The sequence below is a fragment of the Thamnophis elegans genome, chromosome 15 (assembly GCF_009769535.1).
Source record: "Thamnophis elegans isolate rThaEle1 chromosome 15, rThaEle1.pri, whole genome shotgun sequence".
In the NCBI taxonomy this organism is placed as follows: domain Eukaryota; kingdom Metazoa; phylum Chordata; class Lepidosauria; order Squamata; family Colubridae; genus Thamnophis; species Thamnophis elegans.
Window position 1 is genome coordinate 17,923,811 of NC_045555.1, and position 21,847 is coordinate 17,945,657.

The 21,847-nt window shown below is 40.7% G+C and overlaps 1 protein-coding gene across 1 annotated transcript; it reads left to right on the forward strand.

The window, feature by feature from the left end:
- Window positions 1–3,227: 3,227 nt before the first annotated feature.
- On the forward strand, window positions 3,228–13,581 carry FBXL15 (F-box and leucine rich repeat protein 15). The gene is made up of 4 exons (XM_032232025.1): window positions 3,228–3,286; window positions 4,488–4,647; window positions 5,845–6,347; window positions 13,175–13,581. Exons 1-4 carry the CDS (start codon window positions 3,261–3,263, stop codon window positions 13,362–13,364), a joined length of 879 nt encoding a protein of 292 aa, XP_032087916.1. The 5' UTR covers window positions 3,228–3,260; the 3' UTR covers window positions 13,365–13,581.
- Window positions 13,582–21,847: the final 8,266 nt, after the last annotated feature.

The following is a 21,847-nucleotide window of genomic DNA, read 5'->3' on the forward strand; positions in this document are numbered from 1 at the left end:
TGTCCCGCTGTGATGATGATGTCCCGTGCAGCCGCGGGAGCGATGTCCCGCCTCCTATGACACACGGCACAGTGATTCCTATCATTGGATCACTGTACCAGAGGAGGTGGGACATCGCTATGTGGCTGCTTGCCATAACAAGGAGGAGGTGGGACATCGTTGCAGAGCGGCAGGAGGGGGAGGAAGGGGAATCGTAAGACAGCCCTGCATTACATTAGAACGTGAGGAGGGGGGATGGTGCGGTGCGCGTTGCGCGGCAAACTGACACAGAGGGAGGGGAAACTCACAGGGGCACTGGGCCATTCACGAGTGTCACCCAGCGGCATGGCCCCGCCCCTTTTTCTCCTCCATTTCGGGCAAATTTTTCACTGACTCGAGTATAAGCCGAGGCGGCTTTTTTCAGCCCAAAAAGTGGGCTGAAAAACTAGGCTTATACTCGAGTATATACAGTATGTGGGAGGGGAATCTTTACCTTTAATTTAAACAAACTCAAGCGAGATCAAAATTATTGAGTTTGTTACTGTGACAGTTGCATGGCACATTGTACATAAAGAAACACATTTTGTTTCTATTATGTGCAAACACAAATGTGTTTCTATATGTGCAATGTGGTTTGATGATTTGCAATGTGGTTTGATGGTTTGCAATGTGCAATGTGGATGTTTGATATGCTGTCATGTAAAAACCCGCGAAATCAGAAGGATCTGAGTTTTGAACCCATGGTCTGCCTACATAGTTGATCTACGATTATATAGTGTATACTCTGTGCGGGCTTACAAATTTAATATTTGTAATAAATCAGCTGAACATGTTTGTTTCCAGGGCTTCATTTTATTTGGATTTTGGCTTTATTCCATGGTCTTTGGTCCAGTTTTTTTAAAGGGAACATCCAGTGAATTGGAATTGAAATGTTTTGTGGATAGTGATTAGCCCTAATGATGCTAATAGATAGTCAATGTTAGGATTTGTTGTAATGTTTGCCAACACACTAGTTGGTCAGAAATCTAGAAAACAGACTTCAGTTGCCATTTCCACACCTGAAGCAGAATTCATAGTATTGTCAGAGTTGTGTTCAGAGATAACACGATATACAAATTGTTAAAGGCTTTGGAGATTGAAGTGAAAGGAGATACACCAGTATTGGAAGATAACACAACATGTATACAAATGGCAACAGGTGAGAGAGTAAAGGCCGGAAGCAAACATGTTGATGTAAAATATTGTAATGTCAGAGAAGCAGTGAAAGAAAATGTAATAGACCTAATGTATTGCCCACTGGAAGAAAATTTGGCTGACTTCATGACAAAGCCATTGAGTCTACAGAAATACAAGGATATTGTGAAACAATTTGGTTTAAATGCTGTCCAGCTATAAATTGGAGGAGTGTGAAGATATTTAAATTTAGTGGCTGGAGCAGTGGTGTTGTGCAGTAAGCCAGAACACACAGTTGTAGTTGATGGGTACCAGAGTGAGGCAATTCACACTGTGATTGATTGCTATAGGTGTGGAGGGGAGTTTCCCTTCCCCTGCCACCTTTTTCTTCTGTGTGCCCTATGATTTATCTCATGATGCTCCTGTTTGCCTATCTTGTTTGGTGTATATATAGTTGTAAAATATATTTATTTATATAAAACTAAATAAGTTCGTGTAGGAGGGACGTGGTGGCACAGTGGCTAAGACACTGAGCTTGTCGATCAGAAAGGTTGGCAGTTCGCCGGTTCAAATCCCTAGTGCCATGTAACAGAGTGAGCTCCTGTTACTTGTCCCAGCTTCTGCCAACCTAGCAGTTCGAAAGCAGGTAAAAAATGCAAGTAGAAAAATAGGGACCACCTTTGGTGGGAAGGTAACAGCATTCCACGCGCCTTTGCCGTTTAGTCATGTCGGCCACATGACCACAGACATCTTTGGACAGGGCTGGCTCTTCAGCTTTGAAACAGAGATGAGCACCGCCACCTAGAGTCAGGAACGACTAGCACGTATGTGCAAGGGGAACCTTTACCTTTATCTTTTTATAAGTTCGTGTCAGCATCTCTGACTCCATTTGGACACCAGCTGCGCAATTCCCTTACAAAAGTCAAATATGATTTTGATGCTATCTCTGTGTTGATACATCCTCGGATTACATTGATTTTTTTGGCAGCTGCACACACTTCTGGTTCATATATAAGTAGTGACCCAGGAAACCCTACACCACTTCAAACAAATGGCTATCCAACATCTTCTTAAAAGCGTCCAGTGTTGGAGCATTCACAACTTCTGGAGGCAAGTTGCTCCATTGATTAATTGTTGTAACTGTCAGGAAATTTCTCCTTAGTTCTAAATTTCTTAGCTCCTTGATTAATTTCCACCTATCGCTTTTGTCCTACCCTCAGGTGCTTTGGAGAATAGCTTGACTCCCTCTTCTTTGTGGCAACCCCTTGATATATTGGAACACTGCTATCATGTCTCACCTAGTCCTTCTTTTCATTACACTAGCCATATGCAGTTCCATCAATCGTTCTTCATATGTTTTAGCCTCCAGTCCCCTAATCATCCTCGTTGCTCTTCTCTGCACTCTTTCTAGAGTCTCAACATCTTTTTTTACATGGTGGCGACCAAAACCAAATGCAGTAATCCAAGTGTGGCTTTACCAAGGCATTATAATATACACTATATTGCCAAAAGTATTCGCTCACAACTGAGTCTGATTATGTGGATGGGTGAGCAAATACTTTTGGCAATATAGTGTATATTATAATACACACACACACACAAACATGTGTATGTGTATATACACACACAGTGTATGTATGTATGTGTGTGTGTGTGTGTGTGTGTGTATTATAGTATATAATATATACTATATATATCTTATATCTGCGCTGGCCCACAAATTTAATATTTGTTGGCGTTTTCAAGCTGATTCCAAGTAATAAATCAGCAAGACTCCGTTTTATTAGGATTTTTTTTGGCTTCATTCCACGGTCTTTGATCCAGTTTTTTGGCGACTCAAAGCTTGTCCTTTTACAAGGGAACCCTTTTGCTTCCTTCCCAGCCATATTTCGAAGCTCGATCTGACTTCCGGGCCCAATGCTGCAGGTTGTTTTCTTTCACCCTCCCCAAAACCGGTTTCACACAACTTCGCTGGGGCTGTTTTGCCGGCATTTCCCCTTTCCCACGCCTTATCTCTACGAACTCCTTCTGCTCGTTGCCGTTTCCGTCCCTCTGCCCAACGTAATTTCCGCGGAAGGTGTGGCGGCGGCGGCGGCGGGTGTTGGAGGATGGCTGCCCTTTCGGCATCGGCGAGGTTGGCGAAGGCAGAGTCGGGGAGGGCTGGGCTGGACAGCGGGAGGTTGGCGCAGGGCGGCGATGATGATGATGATGTTGGTGTCGTTTTGTCGGAGTGGATTCTGCGCCCACGGCGGTTTCCAGGTTCTTTCTGCGGCCTTGCACTGCCATGGGTCTCTCCCGCCCGAGTCACCGGCTCGGTTAAATGCCGGCCACCCTGAATGGAGGAGGCGCAGAGTGAGGGGTTTGGGTTTGGGAAGGGGTGCTTCTCTCGCCTCTCCTGCGCCCCCGGAGAAGAGAGTGCATTTTTGCCTTCTGCCCTGCAGGATTTAAATGCTTGTTGCAAAAAAAGGGGGGAGGATGAGCGTAACCGGGTGGCGGACTTGCACGCTGCAGATATGGCTTGGTTTTCGGGGCTAAAAGATGATAGGGACTTTGTGACGTTTTGAAAGCAGGGTATGACCTCTGCTCTGTCGAATAGAATAGAATAGGAATTGAAATTGGAGTAGAATATAGAACATTGAACATAGAATGGAATGTGATGGGAAAGGGATAGAATAGAGAGTAGAGAGAAGAGGAGAGAAGAGAAGGATAGAGATAGGGATAGAAAATAGAATAGAATAGAATAGAACATAGGGATGTCTCTGTGGTCATGTGGTCAATAAGAATAGAATATAGAATATGGGATGGGGATAGGGATAGAATATATAGAATAAAAGAGAGAAGAGAGGGATAGGGATGGAAAATAGAATAGAATAAGGATATAGAATAGAATATAAAATAGGGATAGGAATAGAATAGAATATAGAATATAGGATGGGGATAGATATATAGAATAGAGAAGAGAAGAGAGGGATAGGGATAGAAAATTAGAATAGAATAGAACAGAACGAATACAAAATAGGGATAGGAATAGGAATAGGAAATGAATAGAAGAGAAGAGGAGAATGGAATGGAATAGGAATAGGATAATTGGAAGGGACCTTGGAGGTCTTCTGGTCCAACCCCCTGCTTAGGCAGGAAACCTTACACCACTTCAGAAAAAATGGTTATCCAATCTCTTCTTAAAAGCGTCCAGTGTTGGAGCATTCACAACTTCTGGAGGCAAGTTGCTCCATTGATTAATTGTTCTAACTGTCAGGAAATTTCTCCTTAGTTCTAGGTTGCTTGGTGTAAACAGATTTCTTTCTTGCTTGTTTCTTTTCTCCTTTTTATTCCAGGAAACATTTCTTGGATTTGCCTTGGGAAGACATCTTATTCCCTCATATTCTTTCACATCTCCCTCTGCGACAGCTCTTGAGCCTGCAAAGAGTCAGCAAGGGTTTCCGGAATCTAATCCAGCTTTACCTTACCAACCTCCGATGTTTTGATTCTAGTCAGGTATTAGAAATTTTTAAAAAGTTCTCTCATTACAGATTCTCTGGACGTAAGATTAGAGGTCGAATTATAGCGACTGCTCAAATTTCAAAGAGGGGATTTTCAGATTAATGTCAGAAATGACAAAACAGAATGAGATATAATTTACTGGCTGAATTAACGTCTCCGATTGCTAAGCCTTTTAAAATCAAGTGGTGATTTTATTAGAAAAATAAAAACACAGATGCAAAGTAAATGATTTCGTTAAGAAAAATAAATCAGATCATCTTTGTTTCTGTTGAATTTTTTAGTTGAAACAGATTGAAAATATTTTTTTAGTTGAAACATAGGTTGAAAATAAACTATGTCTTAACCCGAATAGCATTTAGGCTTCTCTAGTTAGAATTTACATGACTCAGTTTATCACTGATAAAGTCTGGATAACATTTGTTTTTGTTCTATTTTTCTAAAGTTCATAGACTTTTCTTTATTTAACAATATCTTCGACATAGATTGGTAATGCTGAGATGATTTTGATGTATTCCTTTTTTTTCTTACATTGCTAAACTTCAGTGGCCAAAATTGTGGAAACCTTTTGGGAAATGTGTATTTTTGAAGTTTGATGGCTAATAGCACCACTTTTTTTTGGGAGTTTCAAAATAATCAGATTCCACTGCTGGAATGGCCTGGGAATAGCCCAAACCTTAACTACCAAATTGAAAATCTATGGAACCGACTAAAGAAACTTGTTAGTCAGAAGCGACCCAGCAATAAAACCCAGTTAATAGAAGCAACCATTCAATCTTGGTTTCACGTTATAACAGCTGCAGAGCTAAAAGACTTGGTTCACTCCATGGGAAGTCATGGTAAGCCATAATTCATGCTAAAGGTTACCCAACTAAGAATTAACTGACATGGTGATAATTTTTGTATATCTCGTTTTTTTCTATGGTGATAATTTTTGTATATCTCATTTCACTTTTCTTCTTTATAACTGCTATTCTAATAGCAAATCCTTCATAAAAGTTACTGCATTACATTCTTGATTAAATTATCTTTCCATCGATGTTTTATGGCACTACTCCAAAAAATGTGATATTATTAGCTAGTTTTAGAAAATACACTTTTCCCAAAAGGTTTCCACAATTTTGGCCACTACTGTAAGACTTCAAAAGGCATATAGTACAGGATATAATGGTTTGTTTTCTTGCCTATAATTAGGTTGGGCCTCATATCCCAAAACCTGCATTCTGTGTCCTATTAAAAGACAATAAAGTGCTGCAGCAACTAGCCTTGCAAAACTGCTCTGATTGGTTATCTGACAAGGAACTGCTTCCTGTGATTGGTCAAAACCACCAGTTGCAACAGATTGAATTGAACGGCTGCCTACAGCTGAGCCGCCACGCTTTGGTGGCCATCTCTTTGGGCTGCCCCAACTTACGGCAACTTTCTTTGGCCCATTGCGAATGGGTGGATGGACTTTCCTTGCGGAGTCTCGCTGACCACTGCAAAGAGCTTGAATCTCTGGATCTCACAGCCTGCCGGCAGCTGAAAGACGAGGCCATTTCCTACCTCGCTCAAAGATGCCACAAATTAAAATCCCTTTCGCTGGCTGTTAATGCGAATGTTGGCGATACGGCCGTAGAAGAAGTTGCCAAAGCCTGTTCTGATCTGGAGCATTTGGACCTCACAGGCTGCCTGCGAGTTAAGAATAACTCCATCAGGTAATTTGTGCATAAGTAGAGTAAAAATATCTTTTTTTTTTTTTTTTTTTTGCAGTACGTTTATGTTTCATCTTTTCTTCAAAGGCCTCAGGATGGCAGGCAAGATTTGTCCTCTCAACAGTCTAATGAAGTAGGCTCTAGGCTGGTAGATTGTTACGGTAACCTGGCTGAATGAAGAAGGAGACTTGATCTTTTTAGTTTTAGGCCAGCAGTCACCAATTGGTGATCCGTGGACCACAATTGGTCCGCGAGAAAATTTTGGGGGTCCGCAGAAAAATTATTTGCATTTTTTTATATTGCACTAAATTAGGGGTCCTCAAACTACGGCCCCTGGGCTGGATACATGCAATGAACGTTTATGTTGATGCAGAGAGTCTCCGCCTTTGGGGTCTTTTTGTGAGAGTCGAGGGGGGGGGGCAGAAATTCCAACTTGGGGTCTGCTTCAGCCTCCTGGTGCGGGGCTTTGGGCGAAGAGCCGGAGGGCCTTGTTCCAGTGTAACTGCATCATGGCTCAGCCTCCAGGCATCAGGACCTGGCCTTGCACTCCCACATGTCTTCCCTCTGCTTGGAAAGCCTATGCTCGTAGTCCTCAGTGAGGTGCTTCTGCTGAGCCTCCTTCTTGGTTAGATCCAATTTGAACTGAGCCAGCTGTTTTGTCAACTCTTTCTCATGGTGGCTGCTTATCTCCAACAACTGCTTCCTGTTGGAGCCCTAAGGAGCTTGAATGGGGAGGCGAGAAATAGCTGGGAGGGGAAGGGCTAGTAAATACCAGCAAGGTGCCCCTAGACATGAGTGACATCAAGTTGGCCACACCCACTCTTTCTCCACTCTTGACCATCTGGTTAGGTCACGTGATGACCTAGTTAGACTCACCCAGCCAATCATTAGGCAGATCGTATTAGTGGTCCCTGAGATCTGAAAGGTGGTTACCCCTGTTTTAGGCTATGATGGTGGCCACGACAAGGAAGCAGTCTCTGAATATTTTGCAGTGACAGAACCTCTCCTGATTTTGTGGCCGGAATTTGGATCTGGTGCCAATTTTTAGCATTAGAATACCCAAAATTGACATGTGGTATTCAATTACTTGAAGAGTATTTTTTAGTGGTTTGTACGCTTAACCAAGAGAGAAGAATGGAAGGCTGAGTCAACCTTGAGCCTGGTGAATTTGAACTGTCAAATTGCAGGCAGCCGGCAGGCAGCAGAAATAGCCTGCAGTACTGCACTCTGACTGCACCACCGTGGCTCATGGAACACTTACTCACACTCGGCCATAAGAAGCAGGCAAGGGCAAACCACTTCTGAAATCTTGCCAAGAAAACTACAGGGACCTGTTCAGGCAGGTGCCAGGAGTCTACACTGACTTAAAGACACAAAAAAGGTATTTACAGGTATTCAAAGATCCACTTTATAAATCAAAGAAATATTACATCTCTTTCCTCTGAAACTTACTCTTGTTTAAGAAATGTTTAAGAAATCTATAGGGGCTGGTGGGTATTACTATCTTCCATGCACATCACATAGGCATGCAGACATAAAGAAAGGAAAGTAATTTTATTATTAAAATGAAGATTGAAATCCAGAGTCAACAATAACACTAATAATAAAGTATTTAATCCAATACTTCACAGTAGTCTATATATGTGGTACCTATGCTACACTCCCTGAAGATTCTTATTTAAGAAAAGAATTTTGAACAAATGAGTCTACAGTCTTGCATGGTTGTTTGCAGTGATGGATATTAAATATTTCAACTGCAATAGCATGGGAACTGAAATTCTTGAATTTATATTTTGGTATTTAGTGTTTTGTCAGAGTATGTTCATAGACTGGAATAGACATGGCAACAGATCAGCCAATGGGGCTGTTTGGAAACTGAAACAGTATTTGCTGTATAAGCAACAAGGAGATAGCTAGGAGTCTGGCCATGGCTTAATACTATAGCTGTGAGTCTGTGCTAAAGCTAAAACTAGTCTGTCTTCTCACTGAAACTGAAACCGAAACCGAAAACCAATCTCTCCTTTCTACCACGTTGGAAGAACCATTCTTGTTATTGTATATATGTCTCATGAGTTATATTATATATCTGTGATGGTGAACCTTTTTCTTATGGTGTGCCAAAATTCTGTGTGCGCGCACTATCACATGCTCACACATGCCCACACCAATTCAATCCTCCCCTCCCACGAGCGCATACATGCGTGACACACACACATCCGTGCATGCATGCACGACCCCTCCCCAGGTTCCGGAGGCTTTCCTGAAGCCTGGGGAGGGTGAAAATATTTCCAATGAGTCAACCGGACGTTCGGGAACAAGCTTCGAGTTGGCCCGTTGGGTCTCTTTTTCACCTTCCCCAGCCTCCGAAGGCTTTCCAGAAGCCTGGGGAGGGTGAAAATGGTCATCCTCAGCCTTCCAGAAGGCCAAAAATCAGATGGCTGGCGCACTGGAGCTGACTGCTGGCATGCCAGCAAATATGGCTCTGCGTGCCACCTGTGGCACACATGCCATAGGTTCGCCATCACGGTTGCATATAAAGAGAAGTTAATGAATCCTGCTGAATCAGTTACCTTTGTGTGCTTTCTGGATTTGATTGCCGCAACAAACTCTGACATGTTTGGTTCCAGTTCCAGTAGCAGAAATTTCTGCTGAATGATGGGTTCCACCACAAAACCGCAGTCAACTAAAGCGCGCTCGACGAAACCGCGTACCTGACTTCATCACAGCGCTGTGATGCGGTAAAGCTAAAATTAACGCGTAAACCTAAACCTAACCCCCCCAAACCTAACCCTAAACCTAACCCTTAACCTAACCCTAAAACTAATCCTAAACCTAACCCTTAACCTAACGCTAAACCTAACGCTAACCCTTAATCTAACCCTAACCCTAACGCTTAACGTAACCCTAAACCTAACCCTAACCCTTAACCTAACCCTAACTCTAAACCTAACCCTTACCTTTACGTGAATCGGCTTGCTTTAAAAGCGCTTTTTAAAGTGCCCTTTTTTCTCCGCGGTCGTTGTTGTCGCGCTGCTGATGACGTCAGCGACGCGCTTTAATCGGGCGCGCTTTAGTGGACCGCGGTTTTGTCGTGCCACGGAATGATGATGTGTCAGTTCCTCTCCGCTTACACTGGTTTCCTACTTTATTTTAAACTGATTATATAAAAAAGTATATATTAAAATAAAACCCAGTTGGAGCTTGAAAAGTTTAGGCACAGGTAATCATGGTGAAAAACAGCCTTTTGTGATTTGCTGAGTGGAATATAGCACAGTTTGTCCTAAAAATATTTTTCTACATTAGAACTTTGCACTCATTTTAACCGAACGTAAGGAATCTGCCTTATTTCTATACCAAACCTATACCTAAAGGATATTTGCATACTGGAGAAAATAGTCTTAATGATTACGAAAATCAGATCAATGAAAAGTAATTCTCAAAAGTCTACTTTGTATTAAGAATATTGATTAAAATCAAGGTTTCTATAAAAATAAAATCTATACTTATGACATGACAGATAAGACCTATTTTTAAAATCCTACATTAAGAATAATCCAAATTTTAGATATGATAGGTATGCAGAATTAATATCCATAAATTATTTAAATTCTGTATCAGACGTGTTTTTTCCAATATGAAGTTATTTTTGAAATTGAGGCATATTCACACAAAGTGGTCTGCCCTTCTTAAGAATGGATTATGTATGATTTTCAGTAAAAAGGCATAAAGTATCTCGGTAGCTATTATATATAGTGTCAGGTTCCAAATAGCATCCAAAATTAAATCAGAGTCCAAGGCAAAGTATTGCTCAAAGTTCCAATTTATTAAGAGAGCCATGTTGGCACATCTGAGAAAACCCAAATCTGAAAGCTTCCCGGTTTCCCCCACCCAATTGAAAGTTCAAGATTGTGCCCTCACACCCACAAGTCCATCACATGGTTCAATCTTCTACTGCCATGCTGGTAGCTTCCATCTATCCAGTTCTGGTCAGGTGCAGAGACAAAGGATGACCTTGGCTTTCTAGAAAGAATTTTGTTATGGCTACATAGCATCTAACTCCATACAATCCCCTTCCCATTTTCCCACAATACAAAATGCATAGTAGAATAATAGAATAGGCCAGAGATCCACAAGCAAATATGGCTGCTGGACTGACATATAGTGCATATACTTTGTAGGAATATAAGGCTTGGGAATGCTGAAGCAGCTAAAAAGCCATCCAGAAAGGCAATCCAGACTTAAATTTTCCTTCCATAATAAATCACCTTTCAAAATTGTTCAGTGTTATAACATTTTTATTAAGTACATTATAGGCCAGTGATTCCCAATATGGGCCCCACGCTCCACAGGAGGGCAATTTGATTTTTAATGGAGGCAATTCGAAAATGAGCTATTAACTGAATTTTTGAAAGCCCGCTAAGTGTTCTTATATATTTGTGATGAAACAGCTGTGTTTCATTTACCTATTGTTGTCTTTGTTAAAGTGCATTTCCTAGATCAGTGATGGTGAAACTTTTTGGCACCGAGTGCCCAAACCGGAATGTACGTGTGTGCATGTGCATGCGCGTGCTGGAGCACCGGAAACCTGAAGACCAGCTGGCTGGTGCACATATATCTGTTTTGGGGGCATTTTGGGGCCATTTTTAGGTCATTTGTCTGCTGTTTTTGGCCCCAAAGCAGCCCGAAAAATGGTGTGAAAATGCCCCACTAAACTGCCTGTTTTGGGCTGTTTTTCAGGCCATTTTCTAGCGCTTCAACACTCGTGAAGACCAGCTGGCCAGCTCGCATGTGTGTGCCAGAAACCAGAAGAGCAGCTTGCGATGGTGCTCATGCCCATAGAGAAGGTCCTGTGTGCCACCTATGGCACACGTGCCATAGGTTCGGCATCACGGTCCTAGGCCCTGGTCTGAAAAGGATATCCCAGCTGGGGGGAGGAGGGAGCAACTGCCAGCCAATCAGATGTGTTCCCACTAAGGATCATGGGACTGGCAGAGTCTCTCTGTCCTGTGGGTTTTGCTTCTGGGTGGCTGCAGGGAGAGCTCCTCTGAGGGGAGACAGCGTGGATGGCTGCTGGGGGAAGCCCGGCAGTGAGACTACAGAACCAGGACCCCCAAGTTTGTTCTTTTATTTTTCACTTTCATGGATGCCATGTTCTTTGGAACCTTGTTTAAACCAAGTTAACGGCCTTTTAGGCTTTCTCCATGTGAGTAGTTCACTTTTTGAGTAGTAAGAATTACCGTATTTTTTGGAGTATAAGACACACCTTTTCTCCTTAAAAAAGAGGGTGAAAATCTGAGTGTGTCTTATACACTGAATACAGCATTTTTGGCCTCTGGAAACCCCGCCCTCTTTGCAAAAATAGCTGTGCGGAGGGTTTGGGAGGCTTCCAGAGTGCTCCTGGGGGCTGGAGAGGGGAAAAATGAGCAAAAAATGGGCCCTTTTTTGGCTTATTTTTTCCTCCTAGCCCCCAGGAGCACTCTATAAGGCTCCTAAAGTCTACGCAAGCCCTTTTTATTTTTGATAAAAAACAGGGGTTTGGGGGGAGGTCTCGGGGGGGGGGGGAATCGGACATAGAGATGCTTAGGTGTAAAGGTAAAGGTTCCCCTCAGACATATGTGCTAGTTGTTCCCAATTCTAGGGGGCGGTGCTCATCTCTGTTTCAAAGCCGAAGAGCCAGCGATGTCCACAGACGTCTCTGTGGTCATCTGGTCAGCATGACTAAATGCCGAAGGCGCACTGAACGCTGTTACCTTCCCATCAAAATGGTTCCTATTTTTCGAGCATTTTTACATGCTTTCGAACTGCTAGGTTGGCAGAAGCTGGGACAAGTAACGGGAGCTGACTCTGTTATGCGGCTCTAGGGATTCGAACTGCCGACTCTTTCTGATTGACAAGCTCAGCATCTTAGCCACTGAGACACCGTGTTCCTATGCTTACATGGGGCATGGCCAAAAAGAGGTTGGAGAAAGGGGGAGAAGAAGAAAAAGAATTAAAAGTGGAATTTTTGAGAGCCAAAGAGAAAATGGTTAAAAGAGAAAGAAAGGGGGAAAGAGTTACATTAGTAGACCAAAGAGAATACTAGTAAGATTGTTATTGTTATGTAATTAATTAAGAAAATAAAGAAATTATAGTATATTGTTAATTGTAAGAAATGCTCTCTATGTTTAAATTGAATTAGTAGTATGTTGTTTATAATAAAATATATAAATGAAGAAAATAAGAAATGAAAATTTGGTGTAATTTTGAAGGGGCATTGTTTATGTATTAAGAAAAATAAGTAGTAAGATGAAAACAACAGAAGAGAATAATTTGACTGAAAACAAAACTATGATGTAAATAGGACTATGTAAATGAGAGGTTCAGAGGTTCTAATCTCACCGGCTCAAGGTTGACTCAGCCTTCCATCCTTCCGAGGTGGGTGAAGTGAGGACCCAGACTGTGGGGGCAATTTGCTGACTCAATTTGCTAAAAATCTGTAAACCGCTTAGAGAGGGCTGAAAGCCCTATGAAGCGGTATATAAGTCTAATAAATAAATAAATGATAGATTGATAGATAGATAGATAGATAGATAGATGATAGATAGATAGATAAATAGATAAATAGATAGTTAAAAAAATACCCAGACAACACTTTGTTCCTATAATATGTATAATTTGTATTAAAAAATAAAAAAATCTAGAATTATTTAAAAAAAAAAGATTGGGAACCTCTGTTATAGACAAATGATTTAACTTCATTGATCTCCAAGTGTAACACTATTCATTTTCAAATAGACTCATTCCTGGTAGATGACTGTGATCTTGATGTTTTGTGCCTTCTCTCTTGATAGGACCTTGGCTGAGTACTGCCCTAAGCTTCGTGCCTTGAAGGTGAAGCACTGTCACGATGTGGCGGAATCCAGCCTGAGTGTATTGCGTAGTCGTGGAGTGGAGTTGGATGTTGAACCTCCATTTCAGCGTGCCCTAGTTCTCTTACAGGATGTCGTGGGCTTTGCCCCATTCATTAATCTTCAGATCTAATGAAAATACTGGAATCTGTTTCCGGGTGATCCCACAAAGTTTAGAAGTCTAAGCTTCCATCTTTTTCATTATGAACTGGGCCTGTTTTGAGCCATTAATTCCTCATGTGGAAGTTTGTGTTGAAAAAAACAAACTATGTGTTCTGAGCAAGGCTTCCCAAGAGCATGAAGCAAATTCCTTGTCCCAACAAAAAACCCTTTTATTAATTTACTGTGAATTCTGCTCATTCACATCCAGCAAAGTCTTTCAAGGGAGGATTTACAGTCACAGAACTTATCTGGCTTGGAGAGCTGCCAGGCCGATATCTGCAAAACTTGACAAGGAGTCTCGGAGAGTCATGAACCAATTAAGCGGACTAATTGCCTCCTGCAAACTCCACTCCCCTTTCACTCCTCTTTTATTTCCTCTGGGAGGGGGCCTTCATTGTTCACCTGTGACCTTACTCCCAAGTCGACCCCTGCTCTTTAGCTGTTCCCTTCATCTGGCAACTCTGCACATGCGCACACTGGGAACAGGCTCCAGCTGTTCATCTGCCTCACTGATGTCTGATTCTAAAGGCAGCTGATAACTGTCAGACGGCCATGGCCCCTCTCTGCCTCCAACACAGAGCCCTCATCAGAGCCTTGCCCAGACTCCAGGACTGGCCCATGTTCCTCCCCAACCTCCTTCCTGTCTGAATCTGCTGCCGGGCCACAACATTATGCATTTGCATGAAAAGTATAATTTCCAGCTCCCGTTTATTGCTGCTTCTCATTCATTGCTCTACCTGTCTATTATTAAAAATATTCTAGAGATTGATTTGAACTGTAAAGTAGCTCCAATTATGGCATTGTTGAATCTGTTATCCAGTGACTTTTTCATATGGAACTTGACAAATCAGTATGGAAATACTGTGGGAAGATTAAAAAGCTCTCTGGAGGCCAAGAGATAAACAATAGCACTATAATTTTCTGTTGTTTTGAACGGAATGCTTGAGAAATACTGCATCTATTTAGAGTTGCTATTATTTTTTTAGTTTTGCAGTTCTTTTTAGGGTTAAAGGAAAGACACTTTTAAATCTAGCTTGAAGTCTTGGTGATTGTGTCGACACAGCCACACAGTTTTAGTATATAAGTATTGTGGTGGATTGCCATTGTCTTTTGGGACATTTTGACCTTCCAGTCATATCTATAGTCCTAATGGTGATTCAAGTATTAATCAGACTCAATTTTGGTAGTAGAACTGTGCAAAACATTTCCTGCAGAAATTGTTCGTCATTCGAAAATGGTGGATTTGATTTAAATCACGATTTAAATCACTAATAAAAAGGCTTGATTTAAATCAAGTCAACTTATATCATAATTTTTAAAGAGCAACTGTCATCTCTCCTTCTCTGACCTGCAGTTGACTCACCGACAGTCCCGATATTGCAGAATATAGAGCCTCATGCTATGTAACTACCGTATTTTTGGAGTATAAGATGCACTAAGGTTTTGAAGAAGCAAATTAAAGTGTTTGCACAATGCAAATCTCCCAAAAACGGTCCGTTTTTCGTGAAAACAGGCCCATTTCTTTCAAAGAAAAGGGCATGAATAGCCCTTAGGAGGCTTGTAGAGTGTTTGTGGGAGGGGAGTTAGAGTTAGAGTGAGGGTTTCAGGCGGTGAAAAATGCTGTATTCAGTGTATAAGATGCACCCAGATCTTCACCCTCTTTTTTGAGGGAAAAAGGTGCGTCTTATACTCTGAAAAATACGGTAAGTGCCGTTTCTTGCTGAGTAAACCAAATTATTAATGTATCTTAAATAGAAAACTATCTTTAGATAGATTTTTACTCCAAAAGCATTTTAAGATAAATTTGATTAAAAAAAATTAAAAATCTGATTTAAATAAAAAAATCCAATTGGTTTGACTTTTAAAAAAAAAAACGAGTTTCGAGTTTAATAACATTTATATGCCGCCCAATCCCGGAGGACTCCGTGCGGCTTACAATACAGAAATAAAATCAAAAAAATAAAATACAAGGAAAAAGAAAAGATAAAAAACAACACCCCATACACTCCGTTCTAAATGGAGCTGGACCGTATTTTAGGGTCAACAGCCCCAGGCCTGCCACATGCTGTACATATCGATTGTCTTGAATGAGAAACACCTAATCTGAGTAATTTGGAAGTGTTTCAAGCTCAAAACAGTTGTGTTCCATGCAGGGGTGAAATCAACTTACCTTCGCTACCAGTTCGCAAATGTGAGCATGCGCACATGTGCAGAGCATCAAAAATGGGACGGGATGAAATCCAGGTGGGTGGGTGAAGCCTCCCACTGCTACCAGTTCATCTGAACCGGCTGAATTGCACCACTGGTTCCACGTGTGATTCTGTTTTGCCAAGATAGTTCAGTTCAAAATGTTCTATATATCCTTGCTTAATTTCTGAGCCTAAACATGGTCAGAATTACCGAACCAATGGATTATAATACTGGCATCCATAAAATTGTCTCCTTTGAAAGACAAAGATGGTAATTATGTGCAGAGAAAAGAATTACTATAACTAATATTCAAATGGCTGAAAAACCATTGGAAAGTTCATGTCTGAAAGAAAGCATATTTCATAGTAATTTACGTGAATATGATTAAGTTATACCCAAAGCCTTGTAGATCAGCAAATGTACTCTGTTAGCAATTGTAGGTCTTCTGTGTGCAAAAATAGGTTTTAAAGATTGTATATATAAACTAAGGAAATCCTAATATCTTAGATAAGTAAGGAGTTTACTGTCTCACTTCTTGGCCAATAACTAATAAATCAAGTACTTCCTTGAGAATACACAGGGCTAAGTCAAATAATTCACTGTAGCTTGCTATTCTTGTCTGGCTCAATACTGATCTATGTTACATCCCTCTTTTTATTTTTAACATCCTTCTTTTAAATTAACCGGTTTCTCGGTAAAATATCACGAATTTTGTGGATTATAACCATAAAGGGCTGATTATAATAAATCTCAAACTATGTATATAGTCTATGTTAAGATGGCTGACTTATATTATTCTTGGGAAATTTGTAAGAATATTTTTTCTAGTAAGAGTTACTGAACCTGTCAATTGAAAGCAAATTTTATTTCTCTCCCCTTAACAAGAGGCATAGAGTCAGTACTGTGGTATACAGTTGTGTAATTCAAACATGCATGAGGTGTGCTTCCAATTTAAATACTGTGCAGAAAATAGTATATATTTCAATTCTCAAAAAATTGGGAACTAATAGAATACACCTATGTCATTGCCTCAAACCTGCACTATCTGACTCAATGTAGATGCACTGCTGCTTTTTATTTAATGGATATTATAAAAGTTCTATAAAAAGAGACCTATTAAAGGAGAATTGCACACTCTTTAGATAAGGATATATTACGCTATGAAGAAGGATTTTTTGTCAGCTAGTTGCAGCTTGTTAAATTGCACATGTGATGTTGCTTAATGTTACCTTCTTTGCTGTTATAAGTCTCAGGTTGGTGATCATGGATAACAATTCATGAAAGTGAAATTGGACAAGTTGGAGTATGTTAGATCCGATTTTTTGGGGGAGAGATACTAAAGTGGCTTAGTGGTTAAGACGCTGAGCTTGTCATTCAGAAAGTTTGGCGGTTCAAATTCCTAGTGCTATGTAACGTAGTGAGCTCCCATTACTTGTCCCAGCTTCTGCCAACCTAGCAGTTTGAAAGCACGTAAAAAATCCAAGTAGAAAAATAGGAACCACCTTTGGTGGGAAGGTAACCTTGGCACCTTTGGCATTTAGTCATGATGGCCACATTACCACGGAGAGGTCTTCAGACAGAGCTGGCTCTTCGGCTTTGAAACGGGAGATGAGCACTGCCCCTAGAGCCAGAAATGACTAGCACTCATGTGCTGGGGAACCTTTATATTTACCTTTTAAAGACTTCTATTTCCCCCACACTATCAATGATATTTGAAAGACTGAATTGAATCATGAAATTTAAGACATTATTAGAAAACAAACTTTTGTTTTAAATCAAATGTACATATGGTACTGATTGATCTTGCTGCTTAGGAGAATTCATTATGAAATAGAAATGTCTAATGAAGTTGTGTTGTTGGTAGAAATGAAAAGACCCAGTAAAATGCAATGCTATTATGGATCCTCTGCTGGCAGAGCCAGAGCTACAATTATAATTTATTCCAATATACTTGCATAATAAATCTGATTTAGTGTATTTTGTCTACTTTTGAAGGATTTTTTTTGCTATAGTTTATTATTATTATTATTATTGTCATCGTCGTCGTCGTCATCATCATCATCATCTGGTTAATCTTTGGTGAGATTCACAGCCTTTGGGACTGGTTGGTAGCTCAACAGCTCGAGTCCTAACCAAGGACCTAGGAACTGTTAAGGTAATGTCGGAGGATATAAGCTGTTCCAAGTAGGGTGGTTTTTTGTAGAATCAGTCTGATAAATTTAAAATTTCCAAATAGCGAGGTAGCCCTTTGGGTATTGCTCCAAGGGCTCCAATTACAATCGAACACATAATTTCTTTTTCCACAGTCGCTCAACTTCAATTTGCAAGTCCTGGTACTTTGTGATTTTTTCTTGTTGTTTATCTTCAATTCGTGCATCTCCAGGTATTGCAATGTCAATGAACCATACTTTTTTCTTTTCAACTATTATTATGTCAGGTGTGTTGTGGGCCAAGTGCCTGTCAGTCTGGATTCTGAAGTCCCACAAGATCTTGACTTTCTCATTCTCTAAAACCTTCTTAACCTGATGTTCCCAGTGGCTTTTGCTGTACTCAAATCCAAACTTTTGGCACAATTTCCAGTGAATGATCTTAGCAATGCGGTCATGGCATTGTAGGTAGTCAGTTTGTGAAATTTTGCTGCACCCACTGATCAAGTGGTCGACTGTCTCGTCTTTCTCATTACAGAGGCAACATTTGCAGTTGGTGGTAACATGTTGAATTTTTGCCTTCATGCAGTTTGTGGCTAAGGCTTGTTCTTGAGCTGCCAAAATAAAGCCTTCTGTTTCTTTTTTCAGTGCTCCTGATCTTAACTAGTTCCAAGTTAGCTTTTGGTCAGCTTTGCCTTCAATACTTTTCAAGTATTGGCTATGCATAGCTTTGTTTTTCCAATTTTCAGCTCGCTTCTCAATTACTTCTTTCTTATATTCAGCTTTTGACTTAGTTGTCTTTAAAAGGCCTCCTTTATTTACTTCCTTAATCATTGGTTCTTCACTTTTCTGGATGTAATCATTCAAGCTGTGTTTTTCTTCTTCCACAGTCTGTTTTACTTGTAGGAGTCCTCGACCACCCTCTGCTCTTGGTAGATATAATCGGTCAACATCACTTTTAGGGTGCAAAGCATGATTCATTGTCATAAGCTTCCTTGTTTGCTGTCCAAATTGTCCAACTCCATCTGGGTCCAGTCAATTATTCCTACAGAGTATCGAATCACAGGTACAGCCCAGGTATTTATGGATTTTATGATGTTTCCTCCACTCAGTTTGGACTTTAATGTCTTGCGAATTCGTCGAATGTACTTGGCTGAAGTTAATTCCTTGACTTTATTATGCATTAAGTCAGAGACTTCTAAAATCCCCAAGTACTTGTAGCCTTCTTCTGGTTTTACTGCCTTTATCATTTCTTCATTCTCAAGTTCTATTCCATCATCTTCTATGGCCTTGCCTGCTTTGGTTGCCTTTGTTGCACATTTGTCAATTCCAAACTGCATATCAATGTCTTGGCTAAATTCTTTTGTGCTTTCAATTAATAAAGTCAGTTCAGCTTTTGTTTTACCAAACAGCTTCAAATCATCCATGTACACCAAGTGCGAAATTTTCAGTCCTTTCTTTGCAAGTTCGTATCTATAGTTCATCTTCAAAATGATTGTCAGTGGTAGCATTGAGAGTATAAAAAGTAGGGGTGAAAGGGAATTGCCCTGGAAAATGCCTCGTTTAATTTCAACTTCACCCAGTACTTCTCCATTAGCTATAAGCTTCGTTTTCCAGAGGTTTATTCAAAAATGCATTACAAATATCAGTGACTGGTGCTAATGGTTCATACAGTTTGCTGCCAGCGTCCTAGGTATCAACCAAGTACCTTGTTAAGATATGTTCTGAGTAGCGCACTTTTTTGCAATTCCACTGGTGTTATTGTTGATGTATCTTGTAAAATTCTTGGACATGGTGCCAAGTGCCCTATGACAATGGGTATCACTATTACCACCACCACCACCACCTCCTCCTCCTCCTCTTTCTCCTCCTCCTCCTCCTCCTCTTTCTCCTCCTCCTCCTCCTCCTTCTCCTCCTCCTCCTCCTCCTCATTTTATTTGCACAGTCAGCCAGATGTTCAGACTGGGTTTGGCATTTTTGTCTATTGAGTCCTTATCAAGGACCTTGAATAGGCAAATTGGATGTTTGACAGTTTTACAGATATCATCGCAAGATGGAAGCAGTTCTAAGTAAAGCCGCCTTCTGTAATTGATTGATGGCAAATTTCTCAATGCCTGTGGTGTTCCTGTGAGTCCCTTGGACTGCGAGGTGATCAAGCCGGTCAGTCCTAGAGGAGATCAACCCTGACCGCTCTTTAGAAGGCCAAATCTTAAAGATGAAACTCAAATACTTTGGCCACCTAATGAGAAGGACTCCCTGGAGAAGAGCCCAATGCTGGGAACGATGGAGGGCAAAAGAAGAAGGGGACGACAGAGAATGAGGTGGCTGGATGAGTCACTGAAGCAGTAGGCGTGAGCTTAAATGGACTCCAGAGGACATTAGAGGACAGGAAGGCCTGGAGGAATGTTGTCCATGAGGTCGCAATGGGTTGGACACGACTTTGCAACTAACAACAACAATGAAAAGAAGGAGTAGAGGTGGCATAATAACACTCTTCCAATATTTGAGGGGCTGTCATGGAGAAAAGGGTATCAACCTATTTTCCAAAGCACCTGAGGGCAGCACAAGAAATAACGGAAACTTGTCAAGAAGTCAACTTAAAACTAAGAAATTACCTGACAATGAGAACAATTAATCGGTGGAACAGCTTTTCCTCCCAAAATTGCAGGTGCACCATCACTGGTGGTTTTTAAGAAAAACATTTAAGCAGCCATTTAGAATGGTATAGGGTCTCTTGATTGAGCAAGGGGTTGGACTAGAAGATGCCAAAGTCCCTCCCAATTCTGTTATTAAAGAAGACTGAATCTGAATCCAAAAGAGATTGGATGAGAAAGGGTTGTTGAGCAGTAAAACACCCAGACTGGAACAACTCCTCAAAAGGAAACAGTTATCTTCCAGGAATGCTGTAATTACATGAGGCAAGAGAGGGAGGGAAAGAGAGAGGGAGGGGGAAGGGAAAGAGACAAGAGACGGTGGGGGGAGGGAGGGAAAGAGAGATGAGACACGGAGAGAGGGAGGAAAAGAGACAGAGACGAGACAGAGAGAGGGAGACGGAGGGAAAGAGACAAGAGACATGAAGGGAGGGAAAGAGACGAGATGGGGGAGGGAGGGAAAGAGAGACAGAGAGAGGGAGGGAAAGAAGACACAGAAAGATATGATATATGTGTGTGTGCGCACATGAATGTGTGTAATATATAAACACCTTTTATAGATTGTGTGAACAAATGTTAATGACATCAATTGTATATGCATATATTTGAGAGTGAGGCAGATGGGGAACATGACTTAAAAAGTTCATTTAATATGAATAATACCCTGTAGTATTATTGTCTCCAACCAATAAGCTCCAAGGATGGACACTGCTGTTTTTGAACACTGGATGTCTCCCTAGGCCATGTAGTTTAGTAGCAAAGCCCATTCAGCTTGTAAATCAGCCATGGGATGAATTCATACGTTAACAGCAAAAGAATTGGTATATGCAGAGACATTATTCCCTTGAACAAGCAGGGAATGAAAGTTTAGGATTCACTTTTTGATTTGAGCTCAGTAGCATTTTAAAAACCTCTTCCATTCTGGTTTAAAAGGAAGGGGACCTCCAATATAACTACTTTAAAATACAGCACAGAAAGTCATTTTAACAAGTTTTCAGTGAAAAGAAACGAAGATGGGTAAAAAGCAAACTCATCATCATCATCATAGTATAACAGAGTTGGAAGGGACTTTGGAAGTGTTCTAGTCCAACACTCTGCTGGAAATGTAGAGGGAAGGTGGAGTCATCTAAAGTACACTTTATTAAATAAATAAATAAATCTATATATTTAGATTTTTTTAAAAACTTCAATACAATTATACAAAAAAAAAAAAAAACCCAACCCACAACTATTTTGAGATCTTCTACATTAATAGGAATTGAAATAAATGTCCCAGATATGGAACATTTGGTACAGAATGCAGTAGACGTGTTTAATCATTTGACTATTATCACCTGTACTTCAGTTAAGTGACCCATCACATTGGGTATCATATTCCCAGTGACTTGTAAAGATGTGGTGCAAGATTTGATGATATAGCTCAAAATTGTAAAACTTTTTTGACTTGGAGGGGAGAATTAAAACGC